Consider the following 21,887-nt stretch of genomic DNA (forward strand, 5'->3'; position numbering starts at 1 on the left):
CCAGGAAGGCAGGGGAGGATGGCCCAAGTCCCGGGGCCCTGCACCCACATGGGAGACCACGAAGAAGCACCTGGCTCCTGGCTTCAGATCGGCACAGCACGCTGGGTGTAGCAGCCATTTGGGAGGTGAACCAATGGAAGGAAGACCTTTCTGTCTGTCTGTCTCTCTCACTGTCTAACTCTGCCTGTCAAAAAAAAAAATTACATCCCCAAAATTAATATCATAATGAGTAAATGATGTCGGAGTTCAAACTTAAGGATATTTGGTGCTTTAGTTTATAGAATTAATTGCCCAACCTTAAAACTGTAGTATATTAAGTGATGAAAATATAATTATTCTTTTTTATTTTATACATATTTGTCTTAGCTGAGGGGCTTCTCATAAGCACTTTAATTCTAATTGTTTCTTCATTAATATCCCATCATTCAAAGGTAAGGGTCAGTATATATACTTAGAGAATTAATGGTAGTGTTGGAAGTAAAATAAAAGCTGCCCATAGAATTTTACGTTGGTGACTGAACTTTATTTGAAATAACACATTGGTTTAATAGTGTATTTCCCCCCCTTACCAAACTAAAAGAAAATGAGAATATTAATTTTTATAGATTTTTGTTTATAGGTAATGTCTATCTTTAATTACAGCAGACAGTGAGCAAGCTGACATTGCAAGGATGCTGTATAAAGACACATGTCATGAGGTACTATCCCTGCCTAATAATTCAACTCTTACTATAACCCAAATTTATTTATTTCAGGATTCCACTCTTATGTCTACTCTTTAATTATGTCCTTTCCTTTAAATGTAATGTTATTTTCATGTTTGATATATATTGGTATAATTCAATTGGAGAACAAAGTTCTTGGCAAAAATGTTCAAAAAGAGACCTTGAGAATTAAATTTATTTATTAAGTAACATCTACACGGAAACTTAGAACTAGCCTCAGGAGCTATTCTATTAGATAATTCATGTAAATACATTGCACTGGCAAACATTCAGTAAATATTATCCTCTTCAAAAGAAGGATTCAAATCTGAATTCCTGCCTGATTACTTATATGAGAAAACAAAGTTCATGTTTATAAAATAAATGAAATAGAAATTTTAGAAAGTATTTTTGTAGTCTTTCGTATTTAAAACATCTATAACTATATTTTTACAGAAGTTGCTCAGTTTTTATAAAATGGATTTTTTTCTTGAATTCATTTCAAATTTGACTTGTTTTTTATTCATTCAGCAAACATTTATTGAATGCAGTGTTAAGTGGAAAGAATAATGGTGATCAGGGTACAGACTTCTTGCTCATGGAGTTATAGTCTGAAGAGGCAGACTGGAAAAAAGAAAAGCGATGAAATATGTTTCTTTACAAGTAGTAAAAGAATGTTGTATAAAAAGGCAAGGGATTAAATGGAGAATGAGGCAAAGTGAGCACTACTGTTGTTGTTAGCTGATATTTTATATCAACTAATCAGAAGGAGCTTTTTTTTTTTTTTTTTACTTTTTGATTTGAGAGAGAGTTCCTGTCTGGTGTCACTCCAGAGACAAATGCCCTCAGTGGACTTGCTTTGGTCCAAGCCAAAGCCAGGAGTTGGGAACTCAATTCTGGTTTCCCACGGGAATGGCAAGAACCTTAAGCTGCCACTGCTTCCTCCTAAGGTCTACATTAGCAGGAAGTTGGAATCAGGAGCCAGACCTGGGCATTGAACGCAGACACCCAGAAACAGAACATAGGTGTCTTAACTGCTAGACCAAATGCTTGCCCCAGGAAAACATTTCTGTGGAAGTACTATTTAATCTGAGTGCTAGCCGGTGAAATGAGAGCAAAGCAGAATCAGACTGTGCCAAGCCTTGTAAAGAACTTCTTTTATTTAAAGTATATTCTGAGATCATGAAGATGTTTCATGCAGGCAGTTGAAGGATCTTCTAGTATTACTTACTGAAAATTTTTAAGTTTAGGTGTAAGTGATTATACAAGAAACAAAGGTTAAGACTATGTACATATTCTGAGAATACTAATTTACGTGAATACATTTTATACAGTTTAATGCACGTGTATATTTTAAGTGCGCTAAAGTAATTGCTTTTCTTTTTCAGCTGGATGAACTACAGCTTTGCAAGAATTGCTTCTATTTGTCAAACGCACGTCCTGACAATTGGTTTTGCTATCCTTGTGTATGTGAGATTTTGTGATTTTTGTTTTTTAACTGTAAAGTGTGTAATGTACTATTCTATTGATGTTATTTCCAGTTGCTTAAAGATTATAATCCTCCCTAACTACTTTTCTTTATATCAGAGTATATGTAGTTTTAGTGACGATAAACAGTTGAAACATGGGTAAAATATCTGGGATTATCCATTTCTGACTTTAAAATCAGATACTTAGGATTAAACATTGATATTAAATTGAATGTTTGCTTTCTTTTTATTCTTTGATATGAACTCTAAGGCTTTGCGTTTGTCTATAGCTTGCATTTCCCCTAAAATGGGGAAGAGTACTGACAGAGAGCATTTGAGTTGTTCTAGAGAGGCAGCCCCAGTGACAGCAGCTTCAGAGACCACATTAGAGAAGCCATTCTTCTGAGATATTACTGTACGTATCTGTCCCTTGAGGATCTTGCTAAAATAGAGGGCTCTGATACAGTAGGTCTGTGTAGCACTTAAAACTCTAGTTCTAAGAAATTCCCAGGTGAAACTGATCTGTTTGTTCCCAGAGAATACTGTTGAAGCAAAGTTAGGGTGGTCTGCCTGCCACCATTGTTCCACATGGCCTTTTGCTTAAGAGGCTGCCTCATTCTAGTTCCTCCCTTTTCTGAAATAAGGTTCATATTGTTATTCTTATGCAAATAGAATTTTTTTTGTATTTTTCTTGAAGGTAAAACTGATCCCAGAAAAAACATTTGATTTTCATAATGATTCTATTTCCCTATGCAGTTCAATATTAATAGTATACTTGAATTTAATACTTTATGACATAGTAAAATGTTTTATTTCCAGATACCTAATCATGAGCTGGTTTGGGCTAAAATGAAAGGTTTTGGGTTTTGGCCAGCCAAAGTCATGCAGAAAGAGGACAATCAAGTTGACGTTCGCTTCTTTGGCCACCACCACCAGAGGTAATTCACAAACTCACGTGCCATGGTCATAACTGTGCCACTGAAGAAATCCTTAGGAAAATCTGTTGATTTTTTCTTCAGAGAAAGTGTGAAGTTTATTTCTATTGGGAAGAAAATCAGCACATAACTATGCAGCAGAAACAATGGTTTCTGTAAATTATATTTCCAGGTATTTTTCAGATACTATTTACTAAACAGGACATTTTCACTATCCAATGCTGTTGACCATGTTAGTGCTGAAATAAAGTAGTAGTGTAGAGGCTTCAGAATGCACCCATTTCATAATACTCTAATGGTGTTACTGTTGTTTCAGTGAACTTAAGTATACTATAAAGTGTCTTTTTTTTTTTTTAAAGAATATTTGAGCTAACCTACTTGAGTCTTTAGAGTAGGTATGTCACCTGAGGAGAATATTAAGACATAAGGCTGGCGCCGTGGCTCACTAGGCTAATCCTCCGCCTGTGGCGCTGGCACCCCGGGTTCTAGTCCCAGTCGGGGCACCGGATTGGCAATGTACACCGGTTGCCCCTCTTCCCGTCCAGCTCTCTGCTGTGGCCCGGGAAGGCAGTGGAGGATGGCCCAAGTCCTTGGGCCCTGCACCCGCATGGGAGACCAAGAGAAGCACCTGGCTCCTGGCTTCGGATCAGCACGGTGCACCGGCCGCAGCGCGCCTGTCGCAGTGGCTATTGGAGGGTAAACCAACGGTAAAGGAGAATATTAAGACATAAAATTAAGTTTCCAAAGATTTCTCAATCCACTTAAGTTTATTTCCTGGAAGATTTCATGGAACACTTCTAGACAGTTGGGTGTCATTTTCTTTGCTTTTCCTCTATATGCTATGTTCATACAATATTTGAAGTCAGTTATTGGGTAGGATATACTTTAAAAATCTATTCTATCATGTTAGAATATTTGATTCCATCTTGATGAAGATGCCTAGGTAACACATGAATCTGTCTAGGTTCAGTACCCAGCTCTGGCTCCTGACTCCAGCTTTCTGCTAATGCTGATGCTGGAAGGCAGTGGTGATTCCTCAAGTAACTGGGTCCCTGCTACCCACGTGGGAGACCTGGACTGAGTTCATGGCTTCAGCTTCAGCCCAGCCCAAACTTTTGTGGGCATTTGGGGAGTGAACTAGAGTGTGAGAGCTCTTTTGCTGTCTGTCTCTCTCTGTGTTTCTGACTCTCACAGTATTTAAAAAAAAAAAAAAAGGTAAAATATTTGACTAATTGAAAGTGAACTTTGTAAAATTATAATCACAAATTTTTAATTACTTATACATTATATCGTGTACCAAAAGCATATGGCTGATGAGCCCCTATATGTAAATTTTAATTTCATAAATATTCCTTTGATAGCCATCATGTCACATGTATGTGGGTGAAAAAATTTTAAACAAATAAATGGTTTGGGACTAGTCCCTTCTACACACTCAAACAGAATAAACTGCTCCTTCCTGTACTCTGATCACATTGTAAATCTCCAGACAAAGATTAACTGTGATTGCATTTACCATGATTGCTGCTTTAGTGGGATTTTGGTAGGATTTGCAAGATTTTGCCTGCCAGGGAGGAATACAATAGCTGACAAACTCTGACTGTCTTATTAAAGGGGCTGAATCTTTTTTGTTGCAAATAGGTAGAGGATGTTTTGGGCCAGGCTAAGAAGATGTATGTTTGAGGTGTGTTTGAGGTGTGTGTTTGCTTTCTTTTTACTGTGTTATTATTTTATACATCAGAAAATGTACCTAGAGATACTTTTTTAAACTGGAATCTGATTATCTATAGTAATGGAGGTTCTTAAAAAAAATTTTATTAATATAAACAGAACAGATTTCATGTGTTTCACAGATACAATCCTAAGAAAATAACCATACTTTTCTCTCACCCCCTTTCCCTCCTTCAGTTCTCCTCCTACTTTCCTTTTTCCTTTAATTTCTGCAAAAACAATTTCAGTCCACTCTATAATCACAGCCTTAATGCACCACTAACCATAATATTCAACAAGTAAGAAGTAGAAAGACCACAGTTCCACAGGAATATAAACAAGGGCTAAAAACCAACAGTGAGATCACAAGATGTCCATTTTGTTTCTATACATTTTTTGTATTATATATTAACTACTACATATCAGAAAACATATTTGTCTTTTGGGGACTGGCTTATTTCACTAATCATGATGGTTTCCAGTTGCATTTATTTTGTTGCAAAAGGCAGGATTTTATTCTTTTTTTTAACAGCTGAGTAGTATTTCAGAATGTGTATATACCACATTTTCTTTGTCCAGTCATCCAGTTCATGACATCTGGGTTGATTCCATACCTTAGTTGTTGTGAACTGAGGTACAGTAAACAAGGGGGTACAAATAAGTTTTTCACATGCTGATTTCTTTTCATTGGGATAAATTCCAAGGAGTAGGATGGCTGGCACATATGGTCGATGTATTTCCATATTTCTGAGGAATCTCCGTACTGTGTTCCATAATGATTGTATTAGTTTACATTCCCACCAACAGTGGATTAGGGTACCTTTGTCCCCACATCCTCACCAGCATTATTATTGTTTTGATTTTTGGATAATAGCTTTTCTAATTGGGGTGAAGTGATACGTTGTAGTTTTTATTTGCATTTCCCTGATTGATAGTGATGTTGAACATATTTTTATGTGACTGTTGACCATTTGTATTTCATCCTTTGAAAAATGCCTGTTCAAGTCCCCTGCCCATTTCTTGGCTGGATTATTTGTTTTATTGTTGTTGAGTTTCTTGAGCTCTGTAAATCCTGGATATTAACACTTAATTAGTTGCATAGTTTGCAAATGCTTTCTCCCATTATGTCAGTTGCTTCTTCACTTCATCGAGTTTTTACTTTGCACTGCAAAAGCTTCTTAGCTTGATGTAATCTCATTTGTGTATTTCTGCTTTTATTGCCTGTGTTTCAGGGATCCTTTCCAAGAAGTCTTTGCCTATGCCAGTGTCTTTCAGAGTTTCCCCAATGTTTTCCTCTAGTAATTTGTTGGTATCAGGTCATAGATTTAGATCCTTGATCCATTGTGAGTTGATTTTTTTTTTAAGATTTATTTATTTGAAAGTCAGAGTTACACAGAGAAAGGAGAGGCAGAGATGGAGGTCTTCCATCGGATGGTTCAATCCCCAGAAGGCCACAATGGCAGGAGCTGCACCAATCTGAAGCCAGGAGCCAGGAGCCTCTTCCTGGTCTCCCACGCGGGTGCATCTTGTACTGCTTTTTGTACTGCTTTCCCAGGCCATAGCAGAGAGCTAGATCAGAACAGGAGCAGCCAGCACTTCAGGCCAGGCCGTTAACCCACTGCGCCACAGCGCTGGCCCCTGTGAGTTGATTTTTGTATAAGGTATAAGGTAGGGGTCTTGTTTCATACTTCTACATGTATAGATCGAATTTTCCCAGCATCATTTGTTGAATACACTGTCCTTTTTCAAAGCAGGGATTGATTTTAGCTCATTTATCAAAGATTAGTTGGTTGTAGCTGTGTAGATTAACATCTGGGGTTCGGTTCTGTTCTGTTGGTCTATATGTCTATTTTTGTGCCAGTACCAAGATATTTTCATCATAACTGTCATGTGGTATGTCTTGAAATCTAGTTATCATGAAACCTCCTACTTTACTTTTGTTTGATTGCTCTAACTCTTCAAGGTATCGTGTCTCTGAATTTTAGCATTCTTTTTTCTAGATCTGTGAAGAATATCCTTGGTATTTCCATTGGGATTCCATTGAATCTCTAAATTACTTTGGGTAATATGGACATTTTGATGATATTAATTCTTCTAATCCATGAACATGAAGCTTCCATTTTCTTGTATCTTCTATTTCTTTCTTTAATGTTTTGTAATTTTCATTGTATTGCCCCTTCACATCCCTGGTTAACTAGATATCTTTCACATCCTACGTTAAATTTATTCCAAGATAGTAAACTTTATTGTAGCTATTGTGAATGATACTGCCCTTAAAAATTCTTTCTGATGGGCCGGCACTGTGGTGCAGCAGGTTAACGCCCTGCCCTGAAGTGCCGGCATCTCATATGGGCGCTAGTTCAAGTCCTGGCTGCTCCACTTCCAATCCAACTCTCTGCTATGGCCTGGGATAGCAGCAGAAGATGAGGCCGGCACCGCAGCTCACTTGGCTAATCCTCCACCTGCGGCGCCAGCATCCCAGGTTCTAGTCCCGATTGGGGTGCCAGATTCTGTCCCGGTTGCCCCTCTTCCAGGCCAGCTCTCTGCTGTGGCCCGGGAAGGCAGTGGAGGATGGCCCGAGTGCTGGGGCCCTGCACCCGCATGGGAGACCAGGAGGAAGCACCTGGCTCCTAGCTTCAGATCAGCACAGCACGCTGGCTGTAGCAGCCATCTGGGAGGTGAACCAATGGAAGGAAGACCTTTCTGTCTGTCTGTCTCTCGCACTGTTTAACTCTGCCTGTAAAAAAAAAAAAAAAAAAAGAAGAAGAAGGCCCAAGTCCTTGGGCCCCTGCACCCACATGGGAGACCCTGAGGAAGCTCCTAGCTCCTGGCTTCAGATCGGCACAGCTCCAGCCATTGCAGCCAATTGGGGAGTGAACCATCGGATGGAAGACCTCTCTCTCTCTGCCTCTCCTCTCTGTGTGTAATTCTGACTTTCAAATAAATAAATAAATCTTTAAAAAAAAATTCTGAGCCATATAGTTTTTGGGTATAAAAAGGCTATTCGTTTTTGTATGTTGATATTGTATCCTGCAACTTTACCAAACTCTCTGGTGAATTCCAGTTGTCTCATAGTAGAGTCTTTTGGTTCCCGCATATATAGACTCATGTCATCTGTAAACAGGGATAATTTGATTTCCTGCTTTCCAGTTTAATTTCTTTCTCTTGCCTAATGGCTCTAGCTAAAACTTAAAGAACTGTTTAAATAGTAATGGTGAAAGTGGGCATCCTTGTCTGGTTCCAGATCTTAGTGGAAATGCTTCCAGTTTTTCTCCATTCAGTAAGATGCTGACTGTAGGTTTGTCACATATTTCCTTGATCATGTTGAGGAATGTTCCTTCTACACCCAATTTGCTTAAGGTTTTTATCATGAAAGGTATTGTATTTTATCAGATGTTTCTCTGCATCTATTGAGATAATCATTTGGTTTTTGTTTTTCAGTTTTTTAATGTGATATTTCAGTTATTAATTTGCATATGTTGAACCATCCCTGCATACCAGGGATAAATCCCACTTGGTCTGGGTGAATGATCTTTCTGATGTGTTGTTGGATTTAATTAGCTGGTGTTATGTTGAGGATTTTTGCAGCTGTGTTCATCAGTGAAATTGATCTATAGTTCTCTTTCATGTATCTTTTTCTGGTTTTGGAATTAAGGTGATGCTAGCATCATAGAAGGAATTTGGGAGTATTCCCTCCCTTTCAATTGTTTGAATAGTTTGAGAAGAATTGGTTTTAGTTCTTCTTTAAATGTTTGGTAGAATTCAGCAGTGAAGCCATCCAGCCCCAGGCTTTTCATTTTTGGGAAGACCTTTATTACTGATTGAAATTCACTCTTGGTTATTGGTTTGTTTAGGTTTTCTGTGCCTTCATGACTCAATTTTGGTAGATGGTATGTATCCAAAAATCTATCCATTTCTTCTAGATTTTACAATTTGTTGGCATTTAAGCTGTTTGTAATAATTCTTGATTCTTTTTTTTATTTCTGTGGTATCTGTTGTAACACCTTTTTAATTTCTGATTTTATTAGTTTGTGTCTTTTTGTTGTAGTTAGTTGAGCCAGTGGTGTGTAAGTTTTGCTTATTTTTTCAAAAAGCCAGGTCTTCATTTCATTGATCTTTTATGTCACTTTTTGGTTTCAATTTTGTTTATTCTCTAATTTTAATTATTTTGTTCCTTCTAGTAATTTGGGGTTTGGTTTGTTCTTGTTTTTCTAGGTCCTAAGATGCATTCTTAGATCATTTATTTGATGCCTTTCCATTTTTTTTTTATATGGGCACTAATTGCTGTAAACTTCCTCAACACTGCTTTTGCTGTATTCCATGGGTTTTGATATGTTGTATTGTCATCTTTTGTTTCTAGGAATTTTTTGATTTCCCTTTTGATTTCCTCTGTGTCCCACTGTTCATTCAGGAGCATGTTGTTAAGTTCCCATGTTTGCATATTTTCTAGAGATTCTTGAGTTGTTAATTTCTAGCTTCATTCCATTGTGGTCAGAAAAACATGGTATGATTTGTTTTTTTTTTCCAGTTTGTTCACACTTGCTTTATAGAATAGCATGTGGTCTGTCCTTGAGAAAAGAATGTGTATTCTGCAGCTGTGTTATGAAATGTTCTGTACATATCAATTAGATCTACTTGATCCATAGTTTAGATTAGCTCTGTTTGTTGATTTTTTTTTGTCTGATTGATTAGTCCATTGATGATAGTGGAGTATTTTTTTTTTTAAGATTTGTTTATTTGAAAGTCAGAGTTACACAGAGAGAGAAGGAGAGAGAGAGAGAGAGAGAGAGAGAGAGAGAGAGAGAGAAGTCACTCTCCAGTTGGCCACAATGACTGGAGCTGTGCCAGTCTGAAGCCAGGAGCTTCTTCCAGAAGAGTACAGGGGCCCAAGGAATTGGGCCCTCTTCTATTGCTTTCCCAGGCCATAGCAGAAAGCTGAATTGGAATCGGAAGTGGTGCAGCCAGGACTTGAACTGGCACCCATATGGGATGCCAGCACTGTAGGCGGCGGCTTTACCTGCTACGCCACAGTGCCGGCCTCAGCCCCAATAATGAAGTATTGATGCCTTCCATTATTATTGTATTGGAGTCTATGTCTCCCTTAAGATCCTTTAACAGGGTTTAAATAGGCACGCTAGCATTAGATACACATTTATTTTCAGTCACTTCTTGTTTAATTGATCCCTTTTCATTTCCTAATGCCCTTTTTTGTATTGTTCAACAGATTTTTTTCTTAAGGTCTACTTTGTTTGATGTTAGGATGGCTACTACTGCTCATTTCTGCTTCCCATTAGCATGAAATATCTTTTTCCGTTCTTTTACTTTCAGTCTTGTGTGTATCTCTGTTGGTGAGACGTGTTTCTTGCAGGCAGCAAATAGATGGATCTTGTTTTTTAATCCACTCAATCAGTCTGTATATTTTAATTGGAGATTTTAGGCTACTTAAACATTCAAGATTTTACTGATAAAGAGCAACCTGGCCTGCCATTTTTCCATAAATATTCCTCTTGTTTGCTTTGGATTTCCTTTGAGCCTTTTTTACTAGATTTTCTGCCTTCACATTCTTTCATGATAATGACTTTCTATGTCTCTGTGTGTATTATATATTCTTAAGCATCATTTGTAAGGCTTTATGAGTAGTGACAAATTCTTTCAATTTCTATTAGTTTTGGAAGATCTTTATTTCACCTTCTTTTAGAAGCGAGAGCTTTGCTTGGTACAATATCCTGGGTTGACAATTTCTTTTAGGACTTGTTCTCTCCATTCTTTCCTACCCTGTAGGGTTTCTGATGAGAAATCAACTGTTGGGGATCCTCTGAAGGTAATCTGGCATTCTCTTGTGCGTGTTTTGGAATCTTTTTGTTTTATTATGTTTTACTGTTGAACATTTGACTATAACATGTCATGGTGAAGATCTTTTCCAATCGTGGCTATTAGGAGTTCTAAGTGCATCCTATACTTGGCTGTCCCGATCTTTCTCCAAATTAGGGAAGTTTTCTGCTGTTATTTCACTGAATAGACCTTCTAATCCATTCTCTCTTTACACACCTTCAGGAACTCCCAAGACACATGCGTTTTGTCATTTGATAGTATCCCATAAATCTCAAATACTATGCTCAGTTTTTTTTATTTTTTCTTCATTGTTTCTTGGGGGGAGGTGGGCAGGGTCTGACTAATAGATATTTCCAAGGATTGGTCTTACAGCTCAGATATTTTGTCTTCTGCCTCACCACATCTGTTGTTAAGGCATTCCGCTATATTTCCTATCTAACATATTAGTCCCCATTTCTAGTATTTCAGTTTGATTTCTGTTAAATATCTCTATCTCTCAGCAGAATTTTCCATCCATGTCAAATATGGATTTCTTTAACTCATATATTTGCCTTTCTCTTTTTGAGTTGTCTTTTGATGATCCTTTTGAATTTCTTTTCTGGCATTTCATTAATCCTTTTATCCTTACATTCTAATATTGGAGTCGATATTTTCTTCCTTGTTTGTATTTCTTGTATTTCTGTGTTTATTTTTAGCCATTTGTGGAAACACTTGTTGGTCTTCTCCTGTTAGCTTTTATCTTTGAAATATGCCTCTTTGGCTTAGTGGAGTATCTTCTCCATCAGTGAAAATCCAGAAGGGAATACTGGGTGGGGACAGGGAGAGCTGGCTGGTGCTCCTGGGTCAGGCAAGAGTCCAGGGTGACACCAAGTTTGGGGTGGTGGATCTCTTGTATCTTCCACAGGAGGGAGGGTATAGTTTGGGTCAGCTGGTGTGATCACAGCATCATCCCCTCTAGAGGTGTGTTATGAACTGAGTTGAGAGTTAATTTAGGGATATATGAATCAATTCAGTAAGTAGATAAGTTAAAGGGAAATAACACTCTCATAAGTTTATGGAGTCATTCCAAGAAGTCAAATCTTCTGATTCCAGACTCCTCTCTCAAAAGTAATCTGCATTTGTAATGTGGATAAAATACTTTTATTAGTCACCTAATACATAATAAGAACACAATAAGTATTTGTTGACTGAAAGAATAAATATAATATTAATTCAAGAACTAATGGCATTGAGCTCTTCCATAATTTTATTGTACTCCATGTTAAAGTTTAGTTTTTCAAAATGGAGTATATTTTGGTATGGTTGAACACCACATTTATGCCAGATGAGAATTACTGATATATTTTTTAAAGTATTTACAAATGGTGTTATGAAAGTTCAGATTTAACAGTTTCAGCTATTGTTAACGTCTAACAATTTTGTTTAATAAAATCTGCTTTCCTTACCTTGTACAAGCCAGTTAGAAATATTTATTGGTGGCTAAGGCACTTGGGTCCACAATTCTCTAAGAAAGTCCTTCAAAATGGTCTTAGGCCTCATATTCTAGAGCTCTGTAATTACCACCCAAGAACAAAAATTATGACATCTTACATATTTATAATAGAAGGCTGAGAAGAACAAAGTTTCTGTGTGTTCATAGTGCCACATCTCAGCTTATACTCTGCACTCTAGAACAAGTATTTCTCACATATCCTTCCAATTTCTTACCTTACTGGTGATGTTCCCTCTGCCTAGAATCTCTCATTTTCTCTGATCTTACTCAGCTTGTATGATGAAGCCCAAATAAAACTTTCTGACTACCCAAAACCAAATGATCACCTTTTTTTCCACAGCACCATAGAATACCTTACTTCCTGTTGCATTGGATTAGAATTCTTTATTTATTTATTTATTTATTTTGACAAAAGTTTAAGTCACTGAAAGCAGAGGCAATATAGGTAGTGTTATCCTAATAACCAGAAGATCTGAAAACTCATTGGCTTCCACCCTCTGTTTATTAATTTACCTTAACATGGGCAACAACTCTTCTAGCTGCCAAGCAAAAATAAAATCATTAAAAGCCTTTCACTTTTGTATTCTTTGTAGTGCCTTCCATTGTTTGACATAAAACATTTGTGGATTTATTATCTGTGACAAATTGAACTGCCTAAAGAAAATAGTGAACAGTTAGGAAGTATTTGTGACTTACTCCAGTTCTGAGAACTTTGATGACTGTGAAAAAATATCTCACATATTTTGTACTTGATCAGAGTTTGTTTATTTAAGCATTAACTAACAGTCTTAATAGATTAATAGTTGCATCAAGTCATACTTTATAACAAGAAGAGTTGACTAAGTACAAGTAACACCTTTCCTACCATTTTGGATATTTCTAAGTGCACCTTTTAATTTTCATAAGGGCCTGGATTCCTTCTGAAAACATTCAGGATATCACAGTCAACATTCATCGGCTGCACGTTAAGCGCAGTATGGGTTGGAAAAAGGCCTGTGATGAACTTGAGCTGCACCAGCGTTTCCTTCGTGAAGGAAGATTTTGGAAATCTAAGAATGAGGACCGAGGCGAAGAAGAGGCAGAATCCAGTATCTCCTCTACCAGTAACGAACAAGTGAGTGGTGTCTCAGTTAGGAATTACCCATTAATTATTATTTTTCAATGTGAATATCTCAGTGTACACTCCTCACTGTAATGAACAGATTTTGATTTTTTTTCCTTTCTTATAAACATTTGTGAAATGTTCTGCACAAGTAAACCAAAACCAATTTAACTAAATAGACACATGATCAATGACCTTGAGCCTGACCCTACCAGTGTGAAGAGTGTAAATACTCTGCTCATTATTGCAGGTACATTAGCTCTTTCAAGCCATCAGTTACTAGAATCAGTAAGTAATATTAAGTGATAACTGAGTGGATAGAAGGAGTTAATGGCAAAAGAAATAATTTTTCCTCACCTGTGGGTCGACTGTAAGTATTTTCAGCAGAGAAATTTTCCTAGTGTCTGGAATAATATGATATTGCTTTTATAATGCCCACAGCTGAAGGTCACTCAAGAACCAAGAGCAAAGAAAGGACGACGTAATCAAAGTGTGGAGCCCAAAAAGGAAGTAAGTTGCCCACCTTGCAATTTGCAGGTGGCAATTGAAACAGGAAATACTTTGAATTTATGGTCAAGATAACTGCTCCTAGTAGATACTTGTGAAATTCAATTGTCATCAGTCAAATAATACCCATTAAGTTTGAACCCAGTCTTCTGACTTTTCCTGTTCTTAACTGTTGCTGCTAGAGTTGCACACACATTCTCAAAGTCTCCACCTTAACGAAGAAACTACTGACCAAAGTTTGGCTAAGTGGGAAGGGTATGTTGTGCATTTCCTGGACTAATATTTTTCATAGCATTATTAAAAGCAAAGCATTTCTCCAACAAATGATTTATGCCTATGTTTCAAAACTGGAGGAGACTATGATTGAGCCCAGCTATTTGAAATTACATAAGCTATGCATGTTTTAATGCTATGTAAATCTGGGAACATCCCAAACACATATTCAGTGAGAAGTGGTTTAGGATTTTTAGGAAATCTGTTAATGAATCTATTCCAAGAGGTGAATTAAGTTAATGATTTTTTTTCAGTCTGCTCTATTTTAAAAACAAAATTAATATTACTACGTAATGAAATTATTATTGAACCTTCTGTTTAGAATTAAGTTAGCTATTAGTTGTGTGGTTTATTTCACTCTTTCATTGATTTGGGAGAGATTTATTTATTCATTTATATTTAACAATGATAAATTATACTTAGCTTCCTAATCATATGCTTTTTAGTGGCAGTTTGTTACATGGCAATGTATATATGAGGATATCACTGTATTTTTATCCTAATACAAGAAGTCTTCAAAAAGACGTGGAAAATGTGTGTTAAGAAAAAAATGCATGGATTTTAGAATTTATGCACCAAAATACACTTATCTTATAGTTTCATTGTCTACAAATTTTTTGAAGTGTCCTCATAGAGCTGTTCTTGAACAAGTGAATTTTACTGCTTTGTTTGCATCTAAACACATTTCTTACCCTTAAGGAACCAGAGCCTGAAACTGAAGCTGTAAGTTCCAGCCAGGAAATTCCCACAATGCCTCAGCAAATTGAAAAAGTGTCAGTGTCAACTCAGACCAAGAAGTTAAGTGCCTCTTCACCAAGGATGCTGCATCGAAGCACCCAGACCACTAATGATGGAGTCTGTCAGAGTATGTGCCACGACAAATACACCAAAATTTTCAATGACTTTAAAGACCGGATGAAATCTGACCACAAACGAGAAACTGAGAGAGTTGTCCGAGAAGCTCTAGAAAAGGTAAAGCTTGTCTTCACACAGGTGCCTCCTTCTGCAACCCGGGCCTTTCCTATAGTGGTTTAGCTTCTTTTACTTATGCATCCATGGGGTAACAAGTTTTCAAAACTAGGAATGTAATAAAACATTTTAATTAATAATGGTACTTTTATCTTCTAAATTTTTTGTATGTTTTGATGAAAAATAGGAAAAAGGACCATTTAAGTAGAAACTATGTATTTATTAAGTTTTGGGTTCAGTTTAGATGGTCTGTGTAAATTGTGAGCTGATGTACTGTGGGTTAACTTCATTTCAGCTGCGTTCTGAAATGGAAGAAGAAAAAAGACAAGCTGTAAATAAAGCTGTAGCCAACATGCAGGGTGAGATGGACAGAAAATGTAAGCAAGTAAAGGAAAAGTGTAAAGAAGAATTTGTAGAAGAAATCAAGAAGCTAGCAACACAGCACAAACAACTAATTTCTCAGACCAAGAAAAAGCAGTGGGTAAATATCAATATTTTTAAAAATTTTTATTAACATGTAATGTTTCTACATTTTTATGGGGTGTAGTACAGAGTTTTAAGACAGACACACACATACATACAAATATAAAATGATCAGATCACGAAGCTAGCATTTCTCTATAGCTACACCTACAGGTCCTCTCTTCAGCTCTTCACACAGTGATGTACTATTGTGAACTGTAGCTGCCCCACTGTGCTATGAAATACTAGAGCTTATAACTCTATTTGGTATTCATTATCCAATCCTATCTCCTGGTAATGACTGTTCTAAGTTCAGATTGACTTTTTTTTAACTTTTATGAGAGAGAATATGTGGTATTTGTATTTCTCTATCTGCTTATTCTCTTAATGTAATAACTTCCGGTTCATCCATTTTGACACAGATGTCAGAATTTCATTCTTTTTTACAACTGAATAATGCTCCATTGTGTATATGTGCCACATTGGCCTTATCTGTCATCCATCTACAGACCTGTAGGCTGATTTTCTATCTATCTTGGCTGTTATGAATGGTGCTGCAGTGGACATGGGACTGCAGGTGTCTCTTTGATAGGCTAAGTTCATTACCTTCATATATATACCCAGAGTTGGGATAGCTGGGTCATGTGGTAGAGTTTTGGTTTTCTGAGGAACCTCCATACTGATTGGTTATCCTAATTTACATCCCCATCAACAGCATATATATGTTCCCTTTTTCCATATCCTTGCTAGCATTTGTTATTACTCTTATTATTTTGATAATAGCCATCCTGTCTGGAGTGAGATGATGTCTCAAAGCAGTTTAGATTACATTTACCTTGCAACTAGTGATATTGAACATTTCTTCATAGATTGGTTGATTGTTTTTTGTAAGAAATGTCTATCAGTTCCTTTGTCCATTTCTTACCCACATTTCTTAACTGGATTTTCGTGGGGTTGTTGTTTTTGAATCTTGTAAGTTCTCTATATGTTCTGGGTATTATTCCTTTATCAGATGCATATCTGTCAATTATATCTTCACTCTTTCAGTTGCTTTATTGCTGTACAGAAGCTTCTTAGTTTATTATAATCTCATTTGTTTAATTGTGCTTTAGGGGGTCTTATCTAAAAAACCATGTCTTTACTGATGCTTTGAAATATATCCCCTATGTTTTCTTCTGTTAGTTTCACCGTTTCTAGTCTTACATTTAGGTCTTTGATCCATGTTGAATTGATATTTCTGTAGGGTTTGGAGTTAGGGGAATCAAGTTTCAATTTTCTGCATATGCTATTCAGCTTTTCCAGCATCTAATTATTGAAGAGGTTGTTGTATCTCCAGGTAGATTTTGGTGTCTTTGTGGAGATTCAGTTGGCTGTAGATACATGGATTTATTCTGGATCTCTGTGCCATCATCTATGTGTCTGTTTTTATGCCAATACCAAGCTGTTTGGGTTCTAATAGTTCTGTAGTATGCCTTAAAATCAGGTATCCTGTTTCTAGCTTTTTGTTATTGTTGATTTGTTCAAGATCGCTTTGGCTATACAAGGTTTTTGTCTTCCATACAAATTTTAGGATTATTTTTTTTCTGTTTCTCTCAAGAATGTCATTGGTATTTTGAATGGGGCACGCATTGAGTCTGCAAATGACATTGGGTACTATGAGCATGAACATGGGAGGTCTTTACATTTTTTGTCTTCCTCAATTTCCTTTATTTGTGTTCAAAACTTTTAATTTAAAACTTCGAAATGGTAGAGGTCTTAAGTTTATTCTAAAATTATTATTAATTATTTATTTTTTTGTTTGTTTGACAGAGTTAGACAGTGAGCAAGAGAGAGAGAGAGAAACGTCTTCCTTTTTCCGTTGGTTCACCCCACAATGGCCACTGCGGCCGGCGCACTGCGCCAGTCCGAAGCCAGGAGCCAGGTGCTTCCTCCTGGTCTGCCATGTGGGTGCAGGGCCCAAGCACTTGGGCCATCCTCCACTGCCTTCCCGGGCCACAGCAGAGAGCTGGCCTGGAAGAGGAGCAACCGGGACAGAACCGGCGCCCCAACCGGGACTAGAACCCAGGGTGCCTAGTGAGCCGCGGGGCCAGCCTCTAACTTTTTTTTTTTAAAGATTTATTTCTTTGTTTTGAAAATCAGAGTTAGAGAAAGAGAGGGAGAGAGAGAAAGAGATCTTCCACACTGGTTCACTCCCCAGGTGACCACAACCACCAACACTAGGCCAGGCTGAAGCCTGGAGGCAGGAGCTTCAACCAGGTCTCCCACATGGGTAACAGGCCACTTGGGCCATCTTCCACGGCTTTTCTCAGGCCATTAGCAGAGAACTGGATCTGAGTAGAGTAGCCATGACAAGAACTGGTACCCATACAGGATGCTGGTGTCGCAGGTGGCAACTTAACTCTTTATGGCACAATGCCGGCACTGCCAACTTATTTATTTTGACAATTACACTAAATGGGATTTCTCTTAAAATTTCTTTCTCACTGACTGTTACTGGTATATAAAAATGTTACTGATTTTGGTTGTTGATTTTGTATGCTGCACCTTTTCTGAATTGGTTTATCAATTATAATAGTCTTTTTATGAAGTCCTTAGGTTTCTCTGTATATAGAATAATTTCATCTGCAAACTGGGATAATTTGACTTCCTCCTTTCCTACTTATATGTCTTTTTCTCTATTTCTTTTTTTTTTCAAAGATTTATTTATTTATTTGCAAGTCAGAGCTACACAGAGAGAGGAGAGGCAGAGAGAGAGAGGTCTTCCATCTGCTGGTTCATTCCCCAGATGGCCTCAACAGCTGGAGCTGCGTCGATCCAAAGCCAGGAGCCAGTAGCTTCTTCCTGGTTTCCCACAGGGGTGCAGGGGCCCAAGGATTTGGGCCATCTTCCACTGCCTTCCCAAGCCATAGCAGAGAGCTGGATGGGAAGTGGAGCAGCTGGGTCGAACCGGTGCCCATATGGGATACCGGCGCTTCAGGTCACTACACCATAACACCAGCCCCAATATGTTCCTTTTAGTTAGGAAAAATTAGTTTATTTACATACAAGGTTATTATTGATAAATAATTACTTAGTCTTGTTCTTTAAAAACAATTCTTCTGGGGTGGGCATTTGGCACAGCAATTAAGATACTACGTGGGATGTCGATATCTCATATTGGAGTTCATTGATTCAAGTCTCAGCTGTGCTTCCAATTCCGTTTCCTGCTAACATGTACCCTAGGTGACAAGTGATGGTCCCAGTGTTTGGGTCTCTACCACATACATGGCATTGAGTTCCTTTTGCCAGATACAGCATCTACTGTTATGGGCATTAGAAGAGTGAACCAGGCCGGCGCCGTGGCTCAACAGGCTAATCCTCCGCCTTGCGGCGCCGGCACACCGGGTTCTAGTCCCGGTCGGGGCACCGATCCTGTCCCGGTTGCCCCTCTTCCAGGCCAGCTCTCTGCTGTGGCCAGGGAGTGCAGTGGAGGATGGCCCAAGTGCTTGGGCCCTGCACCCCATGGGAGACCAGGAGAAGTACCTGGCTCCTGCCATCGGAACAGCGCGGTGCGCCGGCCGCAGCGCGCTACCGCGGCGGCCATTGGAGGGTGAACCAACGGCAAAAGGAAGACCTTTCTCTCTGTCTCTCTCTCTCTCTCACTGTCCACTCTGCCTGTCAAAAAAAAAAAAAAAATACTTTAAAAAAAAAAAAAAAAAAAAGAAGAGTGAACCAGATAGGATCTCTCTTTGTGTCCCTTTCTGCAACCATTCAAATAAAATGAAAAGAAACCAAAATCGTTAAAAAATTTTCTTCTGTTTATTTTGAATATCCATTATAATTCTGTTTTGGTTGTTGATCTTGATGTTTGATTCTTTAGTATTTCTCTTTTATGTTTGTGCTTGTCTTTCATGCTGGCAGTTATTTTTCTTTTTCTTCTGTATATATGAATCTCTTAAGCATCTTTTGTAAGGTCAGTCTGGTGGTGATGAGTTCCCTCAGTATTTGCTTGTCTTGGAATTAATTAGTGAAGGGTAACTTTGCTGGGTGTACTATTCTTGGCTGGAATTTTTTTTTTCTTTGAGAATTTGGAATATATCATTCAGTTCCCTCCTGGCCTGTAAGTTTTATGCTGCATGGTCTGTAACCTGCTGTCAGTCTAATTAGAGTCCCCTTAAATAGGAGGCATATTTGTCTTGCAAAATTTAGAATCCTTGCTTCCTGCTATACTTTCCAGAGTGTTTTTTATAAGTATCATAGTGAGGAGTTTTCCTAGCCATGGCTCTTTGGGGTCCGGTGGACCTCATGTACTTGGATGTCTATATCTTCAGGTGGGGTTTCCACTTAGCACTGGGGCAGGTCCAGAGATTCTGTTCATATGTGCCGGTCTGGGGACAAAAACTATTAAGATCTACCTGGTGTTGTTTTATCAGCCCTGCACTGTGTTCCAAGATATAGTCCTTTGCTCATTTGGTACCCTGCCCCACAGTGGATTAGATTCTTGCTACCTGCTGTCTGCTCAAGGTTGGAGGAGGATTGGTGAAGGCAGTCTGTTGGCCATCCGGGCTGAACCTGAATCTCTAGCCACTTGGCTCTATGCTGTTTCACTGATGCCTGCCTTCTGCAAGGCTGGGAGAGATGTAGGCCAAAATATTGATCTGTCCTACCAAGGTGCAGGTCTTGAGGCTCTGTCTGTGAGTACTGGCTCCGGAATAGGAGCCTCTGTGTTGGGTCTCAGCTGCAGTGAGACTGGCACTGACCTTCAGGGCAGAGCCATGAGCTCACTTTGCTGTCCTCCTCCTCTGAGGTTGAAGTCTTCTTGCTGCCTGAGGCTGGGGGAGAAGCGGTGGAGGCGGTCACTTGGCTATCCAGGCTGACGCTAATCTGGGTGGCACCCAAGTCTCACAGTGCAGTACTGGCAGTGATATATGCTGAAACAAATCTCCCACCAGGGCACAAGTTTCTCCCATCTGCTGGCACTGGTCTCATGCTAGAGGCCTTTGGACTTGTGTCTTGTGCTGTCTCACTGCTGTAGGACTGGCATTGAGCTATAAAACAAAACCCTAAGGTGGAAGTGGTCCCTTGGCTGCCTGGCTAAGGAAGATACAAAGGTTTAGCTGAGGTTTGCTAGAGCAGGCTTAGTACTGGGTTTCAGGTCTGAGGTCTGGACTTAATTCCCTCTGCCTCCCCCAAGAGGAGGTGAAGCATCTCTCTCCATGCTGTGCTACTTGGATCTGGGAGAACGATGTCATGGGCAACTCTTTCCTTCCTGCCTTTTTCAATGTGTATTTTGTTATTATTATAGAAAAACCAGGCACTTTATTCTTTCAGTAGGTTTCTGTAGCTCTTGTCTGGGTGACTTGGTGTGTGAATAGCTGTTCAAAAAGCTGTTGGTGTCTCAGGGTAGGAGATAATCATTGGAACACATACTCAGCTGCCATCTTGCTCTTCCTCACCAGTATATTTTTTAGAATATCATTTCTGGCCGGCGCCATGGCTCAATAGGCTAATCCTCCACCTGCGGCACCGGCACACCCGGTTCTAGTCCCGGTCGGGACGCCGGATTCTGTCCCTGTTGCCCCTCTTCCAGGCCAGTTCTCTGCTGTGGCCCAGGAGTGCAGTGGAGGATGGCCCAAGTGCTTGGGTCCTGCACCCGCATGGGAGACCAGGAGAAGCACCTGGCTCCTGGCTCCTGGCTCCGGATCAGCGGGGTGCACCAGCCACGGCGGCCATTGGAGGGTGAACCCAAAGGCAAAGGAAGACCTTTCTCTCTGTCTCTGTCTCTCTCTCTCACTGTCCACTCTGCCTGTCAAAAAAAGAAATTAATTAATTTTTAAAAAATTATGTAATTTCTCCATCCATCCAATTGGATGACCCTGGCTTTTACTTGAGGACTTAAAATAGTTAAAATCCTGATTGTGAAATTATAAATATAAGTATCACAATAATGCATTAAAGATTTTCAGATTTCCCTGCACTTAACATTTATACATTAGATTCTTTTAGTGAAAGTGATTATTTTTACTTTATAGTAATAACATCTCATTGGTCTCCAGCTACACTCTTTTAAGCCTGACTAGTATGTCATTATGTTTCATTTGTAAATCTCATCCTCTTGCCTAGAGTAGGAGCTTCTGAATACACAAGAACCATGTACTCTTCTGACAGACTCCAAAATGCTTAGTTATTTGGTGGGGGAAAATGTTGTGCCCCTGAGTGGTCATAAATTTGGTTTTGATTTTAAGGATTTCTATATAAAGTTTTATAATAACTTTTAATTCTTCATTTTATCTACCCTACATTATTTAAAGAGATTTTTTAAATACATTTTCATGAAAGAATTAAACATTTTGAAAATAAAATAAAAATTTTAAAAAATAAAATAAAAATTTGGAAAGAAGGAAAAAGGAAACAGCATATAAATATGAAGAAAACTTGGTAGGAAAAATAGTA

The 21,887-nt window shown here is 38.5% G+C and overlaps 1 protein-coding gene across 11 annotated transcripts in view; it reads left to right on the forward strand.

Annotated features, from left to right (window-relative positions):
- ZMYND11 (zinc finger MYND-type containing 11) overlaps positions 1–21,887 on the forward strand; it is a 125,487-nt gene that overhangs the window by 99,510 nt on the left and 4,090 nt on the right. For 8 of the 11 annotated variants that reach the window (XM_062211065.1, XM_062211064.1, XM_062211062.1 and 5 more), the window contains 7 exons: positions 643–698; positions 2,093–2,170; positions 2,993–3,111; positions 13,049–13,256; positions 13,686–13,754; positions 14,724–14,996; positions 15,289–15,474. In XM_062211065.1, the coding sequence (XP_062067049.1) occupies positions 643–698; positions 2,093–2,170; positions 2,993–3,111; positions 13,049–13,256; positions 13,686–13,754; positions 14,724–14,996; positions 15,289–15,474 (989 nt within the window). The remainder of the gene's footprint in view (positions 1–642; positions 699–2,092; positions 2,171–2,992; positions 3,112–13,048; positions 13,257–13,685; positions 13,755–14,723; positions 14,997–15,288; positions 15,475–21,887) is intronic. The other 3 variants (XM_062211066.1, XM_062211068.1, XM_062211071.1) reach the window with 1 other exon arrangement.

This window comes from Lepus europaeus, chromosome 14, assembly GCF_033115175.1.
Source record: "Lepus europaeus isolate LE1 chromosome 14, mLepTim1.pri, whole genome shotgun sequence".
In the NCBI taxonomy this organism is placed as follows: Eukaryota; Metazoa; Chordata; class Mammalia; order Lagomorpha; family Leporidae; genus Lepus; species Lepus europaeus.